General features: G+C 40.0%; 1 protein-coding gene across 3 annotated transcripts in view; it reads right to left on the bottom strand.

Moving 5' to 3' along the window:
• focad (focadhesin) overlaps nucleotides 1-19,843 on the bottom strand; it is a 233,122-nt gene that overhangs the window by 197,335 nt on the left and 15,944 nt on the right. For 2 of the 3 annotated variants that reach the window (XM_033017834.1, XM_033017835.1), the window contains 4 exons: nucleotides 8,102-8,196; nucleotides 7,945-8,019; nucleotides 5,119-5,273; nucleotides 712-816 (listed from right to left, as the gene is read on the bottom strand). In XM_033017834.1, the coding sequence (XP_032873725.1) occupies nucleotides 712-816; nucleotides 5,119-5,273; nucleotides 7,945-8,019; nucleotides 8,102-8,158 (392 nt within the window). In that variant the 5' untranslated portion in view covers nucleotides 8,159-8,196. Of the gene's footprint in view, nucleotides 1-711; nucleotides 817-5,118; nucleotides 5,274-7,944; nucleotides 8,020-8,101; nucleotides 8,197-19,843 lie in introns of those variants that run through there. The other variant, XM_033017836.1, reaches the window with a different exon arrangement.

The following is a 19,843-nucleotide window of genomic DNA, read 5'->3' on the forward strand; positions in this document are numbered from 1 at the left end:
AGTGATCGGAAGACACAGGTTTAAGGATATTAGCAAAAGAACCAAGTGCAATAAGTTTGATGTGAAATGCAATGCAAGAGTAACCTGCATACTGGTTGGAACTTGGATACTGCCTTAAAAAAAACCTATAGCACCACAGGGCAAAGCAGATAAATCTAAATATTTGAAAAGCTAGAGTGGACACAAAGGGGCCAAATAGCCTCTTCCTGTGCAGTATTGTCACCTGCAATGTGCTGCACTTGATAAAAATCATACAGCTTACGTAGTGAATTGCTTTTAACTGGCAAGTCATTTAACATCACATGCTCAGAGATCCCATCTACCACAATTACAGCTGAACAGAACTGAAATATTAACCACAGAATTTCCATTGCAAAACAGAACACTGTCTTCCAGTGTGAAAATGCCACTGAGCAGTATCATGTACAAATGTTTAAGTTCATGAATAATCATGAATGTATTTTTTTTAATTAAAGCACATCTAATTTAGCACCACAAGCTGATGGGCAATTTTGCGCTGTAAGGCCACATGCACTGTGAACTAGTTGGACATTGAAGAATGAGGACAGGTCTCCTCCATCAATTGAAAATACGTTCACTTCCTGTGCTATTTTTTCTGAAAGTTAACAGAGTTTACAATTACTGAGCTTGCTAACGTATTAAAATAATACAAGACTGTAAACAGTTAATACATTTCATTCCATTAATTACCTGATCGTATAGGGGCATGAATATGGCATTTTTCCACTTTGTTCAGTACTCTGTACTTGCATCTGCAACAGTTTTCCAATACTTTTTATCAATCCTTGGGCATTTCTGAAAAATAAAGGTATTATTCCACACTTTAAAGTGTTAAAATAAAGTTTTAAAATTAAAATACTAGACCTGGAAGGAAAGTTTAATTCTTCATTTTGGTACAAGAGAGCCAACATAAAGGCACAAGTTGAATGACCGGAAACTGAGATGCCAGGATATCAAGGTAATTTTTTTTTACAATACTGGGTACAAAAAGTGTGACATCATACATAATAGTGAAGTTCACAAATAAATTATTTCAACATGATTCAGATTAATCAAAAACCCTCACAGCGGCAGTACATGACAGGGAAAGTTTGAGAAAATTTCATTAATGAACAAAATTTCTGGTTTAACATGCGTTCCTATGCGTTTTTTTATTCTTTATATTTGGTGTCCATCATAACCGTTACATGAATTTAGAAAGGCATTTTTTTCTAAAGCATGATAGCTGATTTCTTCACTTTTGCTGTTTTTCAACATACAAATGTACTTTCTTGCTATAAACATGGAGTATGTGACCAAATGAGCAATATTCCTGTTATCTACTGAAACGTGCGTTATAGTGTCCAATGCTGGACACCAAAATGAAAGTAGCTCCTGTTTCTTCCAGTATTTCTTTATATGTAATTTCTTTCTCATGTTTTGAATAAACTTTATGGAAATAATTGTCCATACATAATAAGAGACTGCATGTACATAATTTGATGGAAATATAGCTGCTGCAAAATGCTGGTGATGGTGGACACCATAAATATTCACTAATTTTGGCATGCAGCAGTTTTTGCAGAATCTTGATATCTTTCTTCTCATAATTTCATTATCTATTGAGTTATTCAAACTAGAAAATTTTCAAGCTCCTTGTGAAGTTCTTTGGTCTTAATTTACCATTGTGGTGTAACGGTGGTTACTCTAAAATAGGGTGGACACCAACAGTAACCACCGTTACACTCTTTGAAATATGGCCATTCAGAGCACAATGCCAAATTCATCAAAAATTTTGCTTATTACTGTGAAACATGCATCTCTGCAAAGCAACAACTTGAAAATGTTTTGATGTATAATGAAATTAATGCAGAAATTGTCTCTTCATTTCATTGTGTCAAAGCATGTCACATTTTTGGTGTCCTAAAAATTGATATTTTTGAGATACAAACTGGTTGAATCAGGGAATTAATTTAATTCCTAACTTGATTTTATCTCTACTATCTATTGCACATTTGAGTAACAATCGCTGAAAAAATTAGCACCAAACTACTTGAAAGGAGATATAACATTTTTAATATTCTGTGCTGAAATCACTATAGTATTGTAAAAATAGTTAGGATTCAATACCATAATCCCATCCAAACATCTCCACATCACCCCCTCCCATCATGTGGGTAGCTTGTGGGTAGCATGTGGGTAGAGCGTGTGACGGGCGCATGGAGTGGTGTGGAGGAGTGTGGAGTGGCGTGGAGGAGTGTGGACTTCGTCCTGAACAAAATCTTCGCACGCCACCGGCCTGTCGCGTAACTGACGGCCAAAGTGGGACAGGCCCAAGATCCTGGGTCAGCTCAACGTCTCACCTCCAACAGCAGCAGAAGCAGGCAAACGATCGCCGAACTTGGCCTGGGGCTCACGGCCATTACGGATCCGGATCCGGGCCAAGACGATTGGAGATAGACACAAAATGCAGGAGTAACTCAGCAGGACCGGCAGCATCTCTGGAGAGAAGCAATGGGTGATGCTTTTACTACCGGCCTGTCGCGTAAATGACGGCCCAAGTGGGACAGGCCTTTTACAGTGCCAGAGACCGGAGTTCGATCCAGACTACAGGTGCTGTCTGGACAGAGTTTGTACGTTCTCCCGGTGACCAAGGTAAAGACTCAGAGACCAATTCGCCGAACACGTGCTCAGTCTGCCAAACCTTACTGGACCTCTCGGTTGCTAATCATTTTAATTCCCTTCCCATTCACATACTGACTTTCATGTCCTGGGCCTATTCCATTGCCAGAGTGTCACATGCAATCAGGAGGAACAGCACCTCATATTCTGCTTTGGAAGCTTACAACACAATGGCATGAACATTGAATTCTCCAATTTCAGGTAACCTCTAACACCCTCTCCCCATCCCTCCCCTTTCTTCCACACATTCCCATTTCTTCTTGCCCCCTCTCCTGTGCCCCACCTAGACTCTCCACCCATTTCTCCTCTCCCCTTCCATTCCCTCCTCTGGCTTCACAATCCACAACTCTTACATTTTTTTGTTTTACATTTGTTTATCATCTCTGGCCTTTGTCCAACCATTTGCCTATTTTTTTCTTCCACCAGGGCCTTTTGTACTGCCCATGGATTCCTCACCTTGTGCGAATTTTTAACAATCCCAAGCATTTGATACTGACAGCACCTGCTGCAGGAAGCAGAATATAACCTGCTTTAACTCCTGACACAATCCATCACCTAATAATGCATCCCTCGAATCAACAGTACAAGTTGCACAGTTTAGATGCTGAAATCATTAAATGAGCTGATCGCATAAAGTTGTCAGCATTGTTATTAACGTTACAATTCTTGACGATTTTCTGGGTTGACACATCCAAACTAGGGACCATTAATTAAGGGTCAAGTCTCCATTTTCTTCACCTACTGGTCAAACACAATCACTGCTATTTCACAATCCATCCAAGATCCTTTCTTTGCATTGAAGTTTAGACTTAACTGTCTTCAAATATTAGCTACTATTTAATTCTGTTTTATGAATGGCTGCCAAGTTCTCATTAGTAACAGCTGGGTTGAAGGTGCTAACAAAGTTCAACAAACATCAGTTAAATCCGATGCAAAACCCCACGCCTCAAATAGGACTTAATAAGTCTTAGAGAAGCTTACAGTCTGGAAGTGTATCTCTATACCTATAAAAGTCTGATCTTGGGTGTGTCTGTCTGTCTGTATTCATTGTATCTTCCTCAAAATGCTACGCGCTGATGCTTAAATGTTTACACATTCTTACTCACGTTTTTCCCCTCCACGACCTCATCAGGCTCACTTCAGATTTTATGCTCTATTTCAAAAGTTATTCGCGATTAAAGTAAAAATAAAGCCAAAAACCACTTCTCACAGAGAGCCTTTTTCCAGCAGCTTCAAATGATGTCACAATGCCACTCACAGTGCACATTGGTTCCCGAGCTGTCGAGTGCCACAATGACATCACAATGGGACGTTGCCAACGGTAACCGCAGCTTCTCACAGACAGCCTTTAATGATACTCACAGTGCACCAATTACAAGCAAGATTGTTTGTGTCCTCCTTAGTGAAGACAGATTCAAAGTACCTGTTCAACTCATCTGCCATTTCCTTGTTCCCCATAATAAATTCACCTTTTTCAGTCTTCAAGGGTCCAACTTTGGTCTTAACTAATTTTTTCCTCTTCACATACCTAAAGAAGCTTTTACTATCCTGCTTTATATTCTTGGCCAGCTTACCTTTGTACCTCATCTTTTCTCCCCGTGTTGTCTTTTTGGTTATCTTCTGTTATTCTTTAAACATTACCCAATCCTCTTGCTTCCCGCTCATCTTTGCTACGTTCTACTTCTTCTCTTTAATTTTTATACTGTCCCTGACGTCCCTTATCAGCCATGGTCGTCCCTTTCTCCCCTTGGAATCTTTCATCCTCCAAGGAATGAACTGATCCTGCTTTATTCTGCATTAATACTGTATTATTCCTAGAAACACCTGCCATTTTTGTTCCACTGTCATCCCTGCTAGTGTATCTTTCCAGTCAACTTTGGCCAGCTCCTCCCTCATGGCCCCATAGTCCCCTTTATTCAACTGCAACACATTGATTCCAGATGAACAGCTAAAGTACTGAGTGAGGTCATCAGGTATTCCCCACAGCAAAAAGACATTCCCAGGATCACTGTTTCAAAACTCAAGAGTATGCAACCACACCTATATCGTTGAAAGTTTCCTCCTCCAACTGCTGAGATAATTACAGTATACATCTCACTTGCTCCCATATGACCATCGTTATGCAAAATTGCTAATACAGAAAAAATAACAAACTATCACTTCAAGGAATAGCTGTGATTAGTCCTCAAATATGAAGGTAAATCACTCCTTATCTGTTTAAAACTCATTAAGTGTGGCAGGTGAAGCTCAGGAAAGCACCTTATTCTCTCAGTGTTTTTGTATTGCACACAATAGAGCAAGTGCCTTGTCAAATTCACAGCAGTTGAGAATGTGGATAAACTTGCAAGTTTTTACAGTCAAAGGATATTATTCAGATAGGAACTGAAATATCTTGCCTCAAAGTAATGCTAAAGCTTGTGTAATTATTTCTGGTACCTGGCAGAAGGAATTAGATTCAAAATTCCATTGAGCACATAATTTAATTCGGCATGGTTCTGAGCCACAAGGGCGACCAGCGCCTCACAGCAGGCTGCTCGAACCACCACATCGTCACAGCAGCATTTCTCCCACAACAAGCTCAATGCTGGACTCTGCAAGAGAAAAATGATAGGAACTGTATCACAATAATAAAAATACCTGGCTTATTGCTGCAACATTCTACATCAGATAAGTAAGCATATAAATTGAGAGTAACCTCAATGTTAAATTAATTCCGATAGTTAAAACTATGCATTTATAACTTCCTGAAAAGTAAAAGCATGTATACTTACAAATTTTCAAAAATTCTGTACTCAAATCATTTTCAAAAGTTTCAGCAATGTCTTAGTAGAACTCAGCGGCTTCACAGAGGAGTTACTCAGGGGTCGGTGCTGGGGCCGCTACTCTTCGCATTGTATATTAATGATTTGGACGAGGGGATTGAAGGCTTTGTGGCCAAGTTTGCAATGATACCAAATAGGTGGAAGGGCAGGTAGTGTAGAGAATACAGGGACTCTGTAAAGGACTAGGACAGGTTGGGAGATTGGGCAGAGAAGCTGCAGATGGAATTTTGTGCAGCAAAGTGTGGAGTCATGCATTTTGGTAGTAGGAATACAGACGTAGACTATTTTCTAAATGCTGACAGAATCCAGAAATCAGAGGTGCAAAGGGACTTGGTAGTGCTGGTGCAGTCTTCCCAAAAGGTTAATCTGCAAGTTGAATCGGTAGTAAAGAAACCAAACTCAATAAAAGCATTTATTTCAAGATGCCTTTTATACAAAAACAGGGACGTAATGCTGAGGCACTTTAAGGCACTGGTAAGGCCGCATTTGGAATATTGTGAGTAATTTTGGGCACCATATCTGAGGAAGGGTGTGCTGGATCTGGAGAGGGTTCAGAGGAGGTTTACAAGAATGATCCCAGGAATTAGTAGGTTAAAAATGATGACCGTTTGTCGGCAGGAGAATGGGGTTAGGAGGGAGAGATAGATCAACCATGATTTAATCGCCGAATGGCCTCATTCTACTCCTATCCCTTATGACCTTATGACATGCCAGTTATGGGTATAATTTTTTCAGCTCTTTGCTTTCATGGAACTCTAATTCCCAAGGACGTACCTGCTGTTAAGCTGATGAGGGTCCATGTGGAAAGATAATATGTGAAAGTTCATTCAGTTATCAAATACTATTTTCATTGTCCTCCATATGACATCGCCCATGGTCAGTCATGACCGAGAGGGGCCTACTACAACATTTTCACAATTTTCTACCAGCATTTACTATTAATATTTTCTGTTTATCAACTTTGGTTCAACTCAAACCAATTCACAAGAAAGGCAATACAATTGTGGGGATTTGGTATTCAGTTCGTGCCAGGGATAAAGATAATATCGTTAGACTATGCTAAAATTAGCAAGTGACTGAATGCTGTACAAGCTGTCTGCCAGAGTTAGTGGAACGATCAGTGTTTGAGGTCCAGTCTCCTTCAATTCAGCAATACCAGAGGAATGATGCACTCAGGAGTGCTTACTGAAATGCTCTACTGAGCTTGATTTTAAACAAACATTCTGGTGCACTCCATTATTTTTTATTAATATTTGCGGCATATTGCCTTTTAATCCTTCAATCACAAAAATGACCTTAAGATCTGCCACTATGAAACCAAAACATTAAAAAAAGAATTCCAAATTAGCACCCATAGTAGATCTGGGACCATATTAAAATATTAAAAAGTTTAAACTTTACAAAAATGGATTCAGCTGAAACTAAGACAAGCTGTCACCTTCTCATATTAAATTGCAAAGCCGACAAAAAGCTCTAACCCTTGCTCTTAGTACACTAACAAGGCTAACAAGATGTTGATGTACCTTTTTCCAATAACATAAGCGAGATAACAAGCACAGCTTCATGAATGTTTCCTCTGTAATATAAACATTTAAAGGATATTGAGACTCTTGGCTCTAACCCTTGCTCTATAAGATTATAATGTGCGTCATAGTAAAAAAAATAGTTCTGCAGAAAAATAGCCTTCTCATATAACCATATATGTCTAACCCTTCCTCTGTCAGAAGAACCTGTCAATCTTAAGAAGCAAGAGGCTGTAGATAAGGTATTGTTGAATCACTGATTATTGGAGTATAAATACATGCACTTAATCACTGCCCTTTTGTGTGGGGATTAGAGCTCTGTATAGTCTGTATCTACATACTATAGAGTCCTTATCCCACCTGGCTGGCGAAATAAAGATTACTGCTTGATTACTGATGTTATTTTGTGAATTTATGGAATTCCCTGCCACAGAGGGCAGTGGAGGCCAAATCACTGAATGGATTTAAGAGAGAGTTAGATAGAGCTCTAGGAGCTAGTGGAGTCAAGGGATATGGGGAGAAGGCAGGCATGGGTTATTGATAGGGGACGATCAGCCATGATCACAATGAATGGCGGTGCTGGCTCGAAGGGCCGAATGGCCTCCTCCTGCACCTATTTTCTATGTTTCTATGTTTCTATTTGCGTTTTTGTCTGTTTAAGAATAAGTGAACCGCAACAAGCACTTTCAAAAAGACTCTCATCACAACAGCTGAGAAACACAAAAGTTCAAAAGAATACTTTGTAAATGCTCAAAAATATTGCCAAAAGAAAAAGCATCCCATGACAAAAAAAATCCACCTCAGACATTCCTCACATGTGAAAATAATAAATGAGGACATGGTTTCTGAAAGATATCAGCTGTTGCTGTCATTGATAAACATTTGTGAGCCAATTTAACCAAGGTATGAGCACCAACCTTATCTGAAGAATAGTTTATCAAAGATGACGATCCATTTTCTTTTAAAATGGCAGCTACAAGATGTCCTACAGCCTGCAGAAACAGACACTTTACATTACGATCACGTACAAATCTAAAATTCGGCTTAATTTTCAAAAATCACAAAACATCTTGCCTGTGACTGGATTACTGAATTTTGGAATTCAAATCTCCTCTTCAGATCCTCTGTCATTGTTGCTGGAAATTCTTTGTGCAATTCTTCACAAACATCTGCAAAATAACAAGCAACACTATTAATATTGAATTTGAAAAGGAAATTGTTTTAAGATCTTGAAAACTATGAATCATTAACAATCAAATCAATGTTGGATGATCAAGTGACTGTTTTAATGAACATCCGGCCTCGTCTCTATATTTCAAATATCAGTACAGGCCGTCGCTAGGTAACAAGACAAGTTCCCCTTTTACCGGCGTCCAAAAGATCAATGAATACGGTAACTACACCTCAACAGTATTGCAACGAATGGCATCAAAAGAACACAAGACTGATAAGAAAGAATTGCAATGTGGAGAGAGCGAAAACTGGTTCTGCATATATAGGAACAAACAAATGTCGGTATGTCCATTTTTTAAATGTAATAATGCTATGGGAACTGGTTCAAAAAGAAGTTTCCATAAAATAAGCATTCATAACCCAGGGATGGTCTGTATGTCTCTCCTGATGTATTGCCTGTCCTGCTGAGTTACTCTAGCATTATCTTTCTCTACTTCCTGTTCAACTAATACCAGGAATCTCTAATACCTTGGACATCAACAGCTCACTCATCTCACACTCTCACAATCCTCAACCCAGCACCCCCCCCCCCCCCCCCCCCCCCCCGGACACATCTTTGGTCATCGACCATGGATAAAACTTAATTTTTCTGCTCCCCAATTCAATCCTCAAGAAAATGCAATAGTCCATAAGGCCACTCAAGTCTGCCCTGCCTATGGCTTCAATTCCTCTTCAGTACTAGCTGACCTATAAAACTCAAGTCTGAAGAAGGGTCTCGACCCGAAACGTTGCCTATTTCCTTCGCTCCATAAATGCTGCCTCACCTGCTGAGTTTCTCCAGCATTTTTGTCTACCTTCGATTTTCCAGCATCTGCAGTTCCTTCTTAAACATATTAAAGTCTAATCCTACTTTGGGAATGGAACACCATGGACATCATCTTGTACTAACATGGACTAGTTTTCTTTTTGTGTATTTTTACACTAACAATTTTTTTTGGCCGTCCTTTTCTTTGCACTGTCATGCACCATTTATGCACAATTTGTTTTGTTTATTATTTGAGTCTATGTGCCTGTAATGCTGCTAAAGCAAGATGTTATTGTACCTATGCCTCACTGCACCTGTACATACTCTAGACTCGATTCACCAGCCTGAACAATAAACAAAATTCTATAGATCTCCATATCACCCCATAAAGCACCATAATCTACTCTCTCTTTTAAAACAAACGTTGTTTTGGATTATCATTGATGATCACATATATTGTCCTCATGGCACTAACAAGTAATGATTTATTTCCCCTACATGAGACCACTCAAGCCACTAAGGACGCTCTTGTCACCAAACCTTACCCTGGTCTGGTGTACCTGTTCCTCTGGCGTGTCTCTTCCATTGAACATCTAGTTTTTCTCCTTCCATTTAAAGATCCAGTGAAACATCACGACATTTTGCTGCATTTAAGATTCTAAATAAATCCAAATTTCCTACCATTTACTGTATGCAAAGTAAAATTACAAAATAATGGTAATTATTTGTAGGGGAAATAGAAAAAGCCACATATTATAACGTGGTCTATGCTAAATGAGTCTACAGAATTACGTAAAATATCAATTACAATCCATAATCTTCGTTCACTCGTCAGTCTGTGGGGCAGGCACAAAAGGTGTCAGAAGATGCAAAAGATTTAACGTACAACTGTATTGCTTTTTACCTTGAATTTTGTTCAAACAATATAGTTTTCCAACACTAAACAATGTTTCCAGAGACACAGACCCAATACCTTTGCACCAAGCTGTCAAGATGGCAAGCATACAACTATAATTCTCCATATGGCAAGATAACAAACTTTATCCTTACAGGGGCATGGCCAGTGGAGGTTATAATGATGAGAACCATTGAACTTGCACAGTGTTTGCACTGCAAGCATATAATTTATCACTGTTCCCCTCAGCCTGTGGAGGTGCAGCTGTGTCCAGATGAATGGTAATAATACGAGAGATGCCAAATGAGCCAAATTAACATTTGTGATTGTTAAAGACTTCTTTTGGGTCATATTCCACTGAAATAATAGACATCAGCAAATTTCAAGGCAACGCATGTAGAATATCACAATACTTATAAAGCACTGGTTTCCAGGCAAGTTTGCTTTAGACCCAACCAGATAACTTGTCACTAGTGGAAATTATATCACATAACGGCTGGCTCAAAAGCCATCAGTAAAGGATTCAAGTTTCACTAAAGTGACTTAGAAACATAATTTAGGCTGACAATTCAATGCTACGCCAAGCCGAGCACTTGCTGAAATGTTGAAGGTGGCACTTTTAAGCATGTTATCGGTTCTCTCAAGTGGATGCCAAAGAATCCAGATGACTTTAAAGAAACAGGATTTCTTCTGTTTCTATAAAAGATGCCTGGCAGGATTTATAATTCACCTAAATTCACCTCAATCATTAAAATAGATTATGTAGGCAGTAATTTCACTACTGCTTATGAACACTGTTATGTAACTTAGCTCCCACATTTTCCTACCTTATAACAAATTACAGTTCAAACAATATTTCATTGGTTGCTCTACTTTAGTTTATCCTGAGATTATAAATGAAATTTATGATACTTTGGCCCAGAAATTATATCTCACACCATGTGCTGGGGGCTGTATTTCTTTCCTCATCCTTCAACTAGTATCACTTCAGTGCTAAAAAAAATGCTGGAAACGCCAATTAATAAGGGTACGATGAGGTCAATGGGGCACCTGGGACCTCATGAACTGAGTTCAATAGCATAACCTCTCAACTAACAAAATACATGTATAGTCAGAACAAATAACACACAGGGAAATAAAGAGGAGATACAGGAAACTACAGATGCCAGAAACAGGGAAATAAGATTACAATCAAACAGAAGAGAGGGAAATAAGACTATGACAGAAAGACACAGAAAGGAATCGAATATATACGAAGATATAATTAATGCTTAAAAACTGCTAAGAATAATTTTTGCCAACACAAGTGACATTCTATTTGCCACCTTTCTGAGCACAGGTTGATTTCCATGTTAGAACCATTTATCATTCTGTTAAACGGGATGCTTAGGGCATGAATTACCAGCCCTAAAGGACCGAGATGAGATTCAATCATATCAATGGTGTAAATCCAGCATCATGGCACACAAAGGATAGACCAACGGTGAAGTGATAATTATTCTGGTTATGGTGAGACAGTTGGTGTAGGAATGCAAATAAGCCAGCAGCTTGTAGCAAACAGAAATGCCTACTATAATCACTTCTTGATCATAAATTGCAGTGTGTTTTATAAGTACACTAATAAAGGTGCGGACAGGATACTTACTATTATACGGAAAATTTACTATTTCTACTATTTATATTAATGACCTAGATGAGAAGGTGAAATGTAAATTCCCAAGATGGCGGCGCTGGCTTAACAGCTGCGGCCCACCTGCAGTCCGTCTGTTTTTTTCTTTCGTTTTGTTCATTGTCATGTTTTAGTTAATTTTGTTTTGTTAAGTTGTGTATGTGTGTGGGTGGGGTGGGAGAAACATGTTTTGGTCTCTTCCTTCGGGGGATGCGACTTTTTCTTCGGTCGTATCCCCCGTCTCCGTCTGCGCCGAGGCCTAATGGCGGAGCTGGCGACATCGGAGCTGTAGCAGCAACAGCGGCGGCAGCGGAGACCTGACTCGGCCCCGAAACTGTGGCGGCGGCGGCGGCAGCAGCGGAGACCGGACTCGGCACCGAAGCTGTAGCAGCGGCAGCAGCGGCAGCGGAGACCTGACTCGGCCCCGAAACTGTGGCGGCGGCAGCAGCGGCAGCGGAGACCGGACTCGTCACCGAAGCTGTGGCGGCGGCAGCGGAGACCCGGCTCGGCCCTGGGGCTGTAGCAGCAACAGCAGCGGCAGCAGAGACCTGACTCGGCCCCGAGGCTGTGGCGGCGGCAGCAGCAGCAGCGGAGACCCGGCTCGGCACAGAAGCTGCGGTGGCGGCAGCAGCAGCAGCAGCGGCGGAGACCCGACTCGGCCCTGGAGCTGCGGCGGAGGCAGCAACCACCCGCGGAGTTTGAACCGTCGCCTCGGCGCAGAGGGAGAACAAAGGGGGAAGAGACAGAGACTTTAAGATTTTGCCTTCCACCACAGTGAGGAGGTGTTTGGTGAACTCACTGTGGTGGATGTTAAATTTGTGTTGATTGTGTGTTTTTGCCATTTTTAAAAATTATATGTATGACTGCAGGGAAACAAAATTTCGTTCAGACCGAAAGGTCTGAATGACAATAAAACGAATCTAATCTAATCTAATCTAAAGAGCATAGGCCTGTCAGGTCAGGTTGGATCTGACTTCATTGGAGTTTAGAAGAACAAGGGGAATCAGAGGGAAAGATAGATCAGCCATGATTGAATGACAGAGTAGACTTGATGGGGCCAAATGGCCTAATTCTGCTCCTAGCACTTATGAGAATAGGCATTTTGGCCCACAATGTCTGTGCTGAACACGATGCCAAGACCATCACTTAATTACCTGCACGTAACTGATATCCCTCCATTCCCAGCATATTAAAAGTCTTTTAAATGCCACTAACCTATCCACTTCAACCATCACTCCTGGCAGCACATTACAGGCACACAATACCCTCTGTGCAAAACTTTGCCCCTCTCAACAGAAAGTTATGCCCTCTAGTATTTGATTTTTCCATCCCGGGAAAAAAATTCCAACTGTTTACCTTATCCATGCCTCTCATAATTTGATATATTTTTATATCAGGTCTCCCCACAACCTCTGACATTCCAGAGAAAACAATCCAAGTCTGCCCAACCTCTCCCTGTAGCCGATACCCTTTAATGCAGGCATCATTCTGGTAAACCTCCTCCGAATCTTTTCCAAAGCCTTCATGTCCTTCCTGTACGGGGTCACCAGAACTGCACACAATACTCTAAATGCGGCCTAACCAAAGTACTATAAAGCTGCATCATGACTTCCTGACTCCTCTATTCAATGCCCTGATCTATGAAAACAAATGTACCATATGCCTTCTTTATCACTCCATCTACTTGTGTGGCGACGTTCGGAGAGTTGACTTGGAACCCAAGATCCTGCTGTACATCAATGCTGTTAAGAGTAATGCCATTAATTTTCCTTACATTTGATCTCCCAAAGTTCAAAACCTCACACTAGCTTGGATTAAATTCCACCTGCCATTTTTCTGCCCATTTCTGCAGGTGATCTACATCCCGCTGTACACTTTGGCAGCCTTCCTAACAGTCCGCAACCCCGGCAATCTTGGTGTAATCTACAATCTTACAAATCAACCCACCTATGTTTACAACCAAGTTTTTAATATATATTACAAACAACAGTGATCCCAGCGCAGATCTCCAGCCTGAATAATGTCCTTCCAAACCTCGATCCTGAATATTGTCCTTCCAAACTTCCAGCCTGATTATTGCCCTTCCACCACAGCCCACTATCTTCTAACAGTTAGCCAGCTACGAATCCATACTATCAAGTCACTATTAATTCCATGTATCATAATCTTCAGGATCAGCCTCCCATGGCAGACTTTATCAAATTCCTTACTGAAATCCATGTAAACAACACCCACACCCCTACTCTCATCAATTACCTGTTACCTCCTCAAAATAATTGATCAAGTTAAATTGATACAAACCGATGTTTCCAAATGTTTCTGTAGGAAGGAACTGCACATACTAGTTTAAACCGAAGATTTAAACCGCAGACACCCTGAAGACAACGAAGAGCCTGCTTTGGGTCTCTATATTTGCTCTGACATCCTAAACACAAGTTGGGATGATATGTTGATGACATTAATCCACGAATTCCAAAACTCAAAAGATCCAGATAAATGTCATAACTTCAAACACAAAAGAAAAGCAAAACAGCACTATTCCACAGAAACGTGGGAATTTATCACGAACTAGAATGGACAATGACTTTAATTCTTTGACAGCCATCACAAATGAAGGAGGTGGTTAAGTTACAATTAAGAAATAGGAGGAGCCCAATAGGGATAGTAACTTCTTGAATTTCTTCAACTAACTCACAATGGATCCACCATTTAGTAATGATACACTTCAATATCATGAAATCCAGAAGCATCCCACTGCACAGCAGATGAAAGGGATGTGTAGGAAGGAAATGCAGATGCTGGTTTAAACCAAAGATAGACACAAAAGCTGGAGTAACTCAGCGGGACAAGCACCATCTCTGGACAGAAGGAATGGGTGACATTTCGGGTTGAGACCCTTCTTCAATGAAAGGGATCATTGTCTTCAACAACTAGCCAATCAACAGAAACCAAGGGTATCATTCATTTTTCATAATACCAAAATTTAATCCACACTCCTAGCTGCCATTGATAAAAAGTGTGGGGGTGAACCACTTGCAACTGAATGACCACCTTAGGTGGTCTAGAGTCATGCATAGACCAGATTTGGTGAGGATGACAGATTTGCTCCCATAAATGGCATAGATGGATTTTTACAACATTATTAGTTCTTGTAGTCATCATTCGTAAGACTTACATTTAATTAAAACAACAATTAAATAAAATGCAAATTCCACAGTTACTATAGTCGGTTTGAACTCAAATCCCGGGATTGTTCATCCAACCCTGCAATTACAAATCCAGTCATTTAACTGCAGCACCATGATCATACCGACATCACTCATAAGGTTACAAATGATAGGAGCAAAATTAGGCTATTCGGCCCATCAAGTCTACTCCGCCATTCAATCATGGCTGATCTATCTCTCCCTCCTAACCCCATTCTCCTGCCTTCACCCTATAACCCCTGACACCTGTACTAATCAAGAATCTGCCTATCTCTGCCTTAAAATATCCATTGACTTTGCCTCCACAGCATTCTGTGGCAAATAATTCCACAAATTCACCACCCTCTAACTAAAGGAATTCCTCATCTCCTTCCTAAAGAAACGTCCATTAATTCTGAGGCTATGACCTTTAGTCCTGGACTCTCCCACTAGTGGAAACATCCTTTCCACATCCACTCTATCCAAGCATTTCACTATTCAGTACTTTTCAATGAGGCCCCCCCTCATTTTTCTAAACTCCAGCGAGTATAGGCCCAGTGCCATCAAACACGCATCATATGTTAACCCACTCATTCCTGCACATAATTCCAAACTCCTGAAATATATTCATCCTCTGCCTTCCATTGTGCCAGTGTCTGGATGCCAGCCTGGAGACAGTTATGACAACCAAGCCTTAACCCTAGCTGTGCACACCAAAGGCAATTAACAGAAGAAATCCAAGAATAGTACATCTTTTCATATTGATCAGCAACTTATGGCACTGTCCATTTTAAAGGCTTTGTATTGAAGATTACAATAATTATCTCTGCCTCAGAACATTACGCCTGCAGAAGGCAGAATATTGTGCAGGAAAGAACTGCAGATGCAGGTTTCCACTGTAGATAGACACAAAATACTGGAGTAACTTAATAATGCTGGCCCTGGTTCTCCGCAACAGACATCACACTATTCTGTACCAAGACTAATATTCTTCAATGCATACATGAATAATATGGCACTGAATCAACAAATCCTATGCCTCATAGCAAGACAAACTTTCACTTATAATGGGAATCCTCCTTGCATAAGGCCAAAACATCATGGACATCAGCAATTAAGTGACTTGACCTGCTCCATCTGAGCCCAAGTGACATTAAACCTCTTACTGCCCGACCACAACAAATTGAACTGTGATTGCCAGGACAAAGGCAAAAGTTGTCCAATTGAACAATGCAATCTTGTATGTTCACGGGACCTTTAAGTCAACTCCAACATGCTGGCTAGCAAACTTGTTGCTCATCCACAAACATCTTAAAAAAAACAGAAAATCCGGAAAATATATATTTTTTCCCATACCTCAGCAACATCCTTGTTTGAAGTCACGCAAACTTTTTGTATCTATACTATTACCTTTAGAAGATTCAAGATTCAAGAAGTTTATTGCCATGTCAACAAGTTGATAGGAATGTGTCTTGGTTCGCTCTCAGACAGATACAATACAGTACAATACAACCACCACATACACCACAATAAATAATACAGACAATACCGTACGAAGGACAATATTTACAGGAAGGACAGTACCCAGCAGCGTCATGTTAAGCGTAAGTGCAAGTGCAAAAGAAAGTGCAGAGTGATTAGTGCAAATTCAAATATCTGATGGCTTGGAGGTAGGTGCTGTCTCTGAAGCGAGATGTTTTACTTTAAATGCTTCTATATCTCCTTCCTGATGGGAGGAGATTAAAGAGGTAATTTGCTGGGTGAAAGTGGTCTGCTATGATTTTTTTTTTGGCCTTTCTGGTGAGTCTTGTTGAGTAAGCACCTTCAGTAATAGAAGCACCTTCAAAGCTGAAGAAGTTAGTAAAGTCAAACAACTCACACAATTAGAGAAACAGATTCTTGCAAAAGACACAAGGCAAAAGATATTTGGCTGCAATCTTCCATAAATATCATGAGCAATCCTAAAGCACATCCACACAAACCATGTCATTGGGAGAAACCTATTACACAAAAGAAACTTAAAAACTGTCCGATGTGCCATCATGGTCACCATGAATAGACCACATACACAGTAGCTAAATGTCAGACTTGCAACCACAAAGGCATCTCAGAAGCACTGCAATCCTGATACAATTACTTATATTATCCATCTGAAGATGATCATGCTCAACATCAATGTCAGTTATTCAAATAACTTAGTAATAATTGCTTTAAGAGAAAGGGAAACATTCACCATTAAAATAATATAAAACATAAAATTAGTATTTGTTCGAATTTAAAAGGCAAAGTTATATTAAAAAAAACATAAATAGTTAATGGCAGTCACTGCAGCTAAATTTGTCTCATTATGGTCCTGTGAACTGCCGCTAGACACTAAGTAGAGGCATTAAATAAGTTCAAGCTGTCAGTACTGCTGTGTAAAGAATAACACTATAGTATGATCACCAGCAGATTTAAGTTTGAAATGCAACACAAAATTAAAACAGTCAGTTGCTTTCCTACTGGGAGCAGATGAGTTGATGATGGATAAAATATGGAACAAATCACATACAGAGTGAAAGTAATTTAGAAAAACAATGGTTAATTTTAACTTATTGGGTCATACATCTTTGATAAACAGTCTGTCTGTCCCTTCCTTCTTTATGTTTTAATAGTATGTGTTAAATGTATGTTGTTAGTGTTCTTTAGCTTGTTTTATGTGGGAGGAGGTTATGTGAGGGAAACTTATTCTGATCTCTTACCTTGACGGAGATGCACTTTTTTTCCATATCATATCTCCGTCCACACTGCGGCCTAACACCAAGGAGTTGGCGGCCTTTCTTGGAGACTGACTTTTGAGAGCTCCACCACGGATGCCCAAGCGACTTTAACATCGCAGAGCCCGCGATCCCTTTGCCAGGGATCGACCTCTGAGCTCCAACCTTAGGTGCTTGCGGACTTTAACATCACGAAGCTCGCGGTCTCTGGTTAGAGACCGACTTCGGGTACTTCAAGCCGCAGGAGTTTCGACCGCCCCAACTCGGGAACTTTGATCCCCCCGATGCAGGAGGTTCAACCGCCAGCTGATGGAGCTTCGATCGCCCCGATGGTTGGTTCGACTGCCCTGACCGCGGGAGAATAAAGTGGAAGAAGATTGGACTTTTTTGCCTTCAATCATAATGAGGAATGTGGGGAATCCACTGTGGTGGACGTATATGTTAACTTTTATGTAGTTGTGTGTCTTGTGCTTTTTTTCTTCGTATGGCTGTATGGTAATTCGCATATCACTGTAACTTAATTGGTACATGTGACATTAAAAGACCTTTGAAACCTTTGAATATCATTCACTACTAATGATCATGACCAAAAGAGATTTTAAAATGTTTTCTACAATCCATCAAAATATTTACATCATTATTATAGTGAAATTCTGTTCCACTGGTAATCAAACCAATTGCTCATTTTCAGATATCTCGATATTTCTATATCAGAATTAGGAGTAAATTTGCAGTTTATACATTTCAGGTTTGACCCAAAAAGATGCTGCAAATTGGGTATTACCCTGAAATAACGAGACTTTTAATCACTTCAAACTGCAACAGAGATTTACCACAAATATGTTTCTATTGTTACTGTAACTTCTCCACTATGCAATACATCGGTATGATTACTTAATTACCCAATTAATTGTAGGATAGATTGCACAACGAAGACATTCACTTCTGATGAGACGCAGGCAGAGTTGCTTAAAACAAATCTACCCATTCCAATTTTAGGTACAGGTATATCCAATTTCAGAGTTCCATTTTATTTGCAACAGAAAGTAGATGTACATACTTCCATTGTTAAACACAAACTGGAAAGACCCAGTTGTTGGGTTTTACAACCGAGGGATGGCCTAACCAAGCTTCTTAAAATGACAAAATGTTATCCTTTTAAGTTGCTGGAAGAAGAGGGATCCAGAACAATGAGCTGTGAATTTAAAATTAAAGCAGTTGTGAACCAGGAAGCAGCTTTTCCCACACATAACGGGAAACAAACAAAAAAAGTCCAACAAAAGTTGTCAGTTCTGCAGCTGAGGACTCTTTCAATAGGCAAGCACATTAACGCAGATAAATCATAAAATGGAACGCTATTAAGATAGACACAAAATGCTGGATTAACGCAGCAGGTCGGGCAGCATCTCTGGAGAAAAGGAATAGGTGATGTTTCAGGGCAAGACCCTTCTTCAGACTAAAGATGGGTCTCGACCCAAAACGTTACCTGGTCCTTTCCTCCAGAGATGCTGCCTGACCCGCTGAGTTTATCCAGCATTTTGTGTCTCTCTCCGGTGTAAACCAGCATCTGCAGTTCCTTCTTACACACTATTGAGAAATACATGATATCAATAGTTTCTCAGCAGTTTAGGTGATAATGTAGAACCACAAAACAATAGTTTAATTTGAAAACTAAGGATTTACTTATGAATCGTATGCAAAACCAAAATGTTAGAACTGTACATCAAATCAACAGAGAACCAAAAACAAAGAGTCGAATTAACATTTAATAAAGAACATTAATTAGAACTTTTTATAATTTCTGTCGAAGTCACTGCCGCACAACTCCAACTCCATCAATGTCGTGGAACTCCACAGCTAATTACGGTGTGATATAGCTTCATACAGATCACGTTCCCCACCTTAAAGGATAACATGAATGGTCTCACTAGATGTTTAAGAAGGAACTGCAGATGCTGGAAAATCGAAGGTACACAAAAATGCTGGAGAAACTCAGCGGGTGCAGCAGCATCTATGGAGCGAAGGAAACAGGCAACGTTTCGGGCCGAAACCCTTCTTCAGTCTCACTAGAGCTGTCCAGAACCCAGAATATTTTAATTTTAACTTACAATGATCCAGTAAAATTATTATCAATCAGAATTAGTGTTTATACGCAAAAAAAACAGCATCTGTAGTTCCTTCTTACACAATTAGTGTTTAGATTTGTTTGATTACTTCAAAAGAATGAAAAGCGCCAAATTCCGCTTAGGGACTGTTCATTTTACATAATGTCAATCCTTAGAGGAATAAATTATGTACGAAATAGAACCCTGAACTATGACAAATGAGATCTC

This window comes from Amblyraja radiata, chromosome 3 (assembly GCF_010909765.2).
Source record: "Amblyraja radiata isolate CabotCenter1 chromosome 3, sAmbRad1.1.pri, whole genome shotgun sequence".
Lineage (NCBI taxonomy): Eukaryota > Metazoa > Chordata > Chondrichthyes > Rajiformes > Rajidae > Amblyraja > Amblyraja radiata.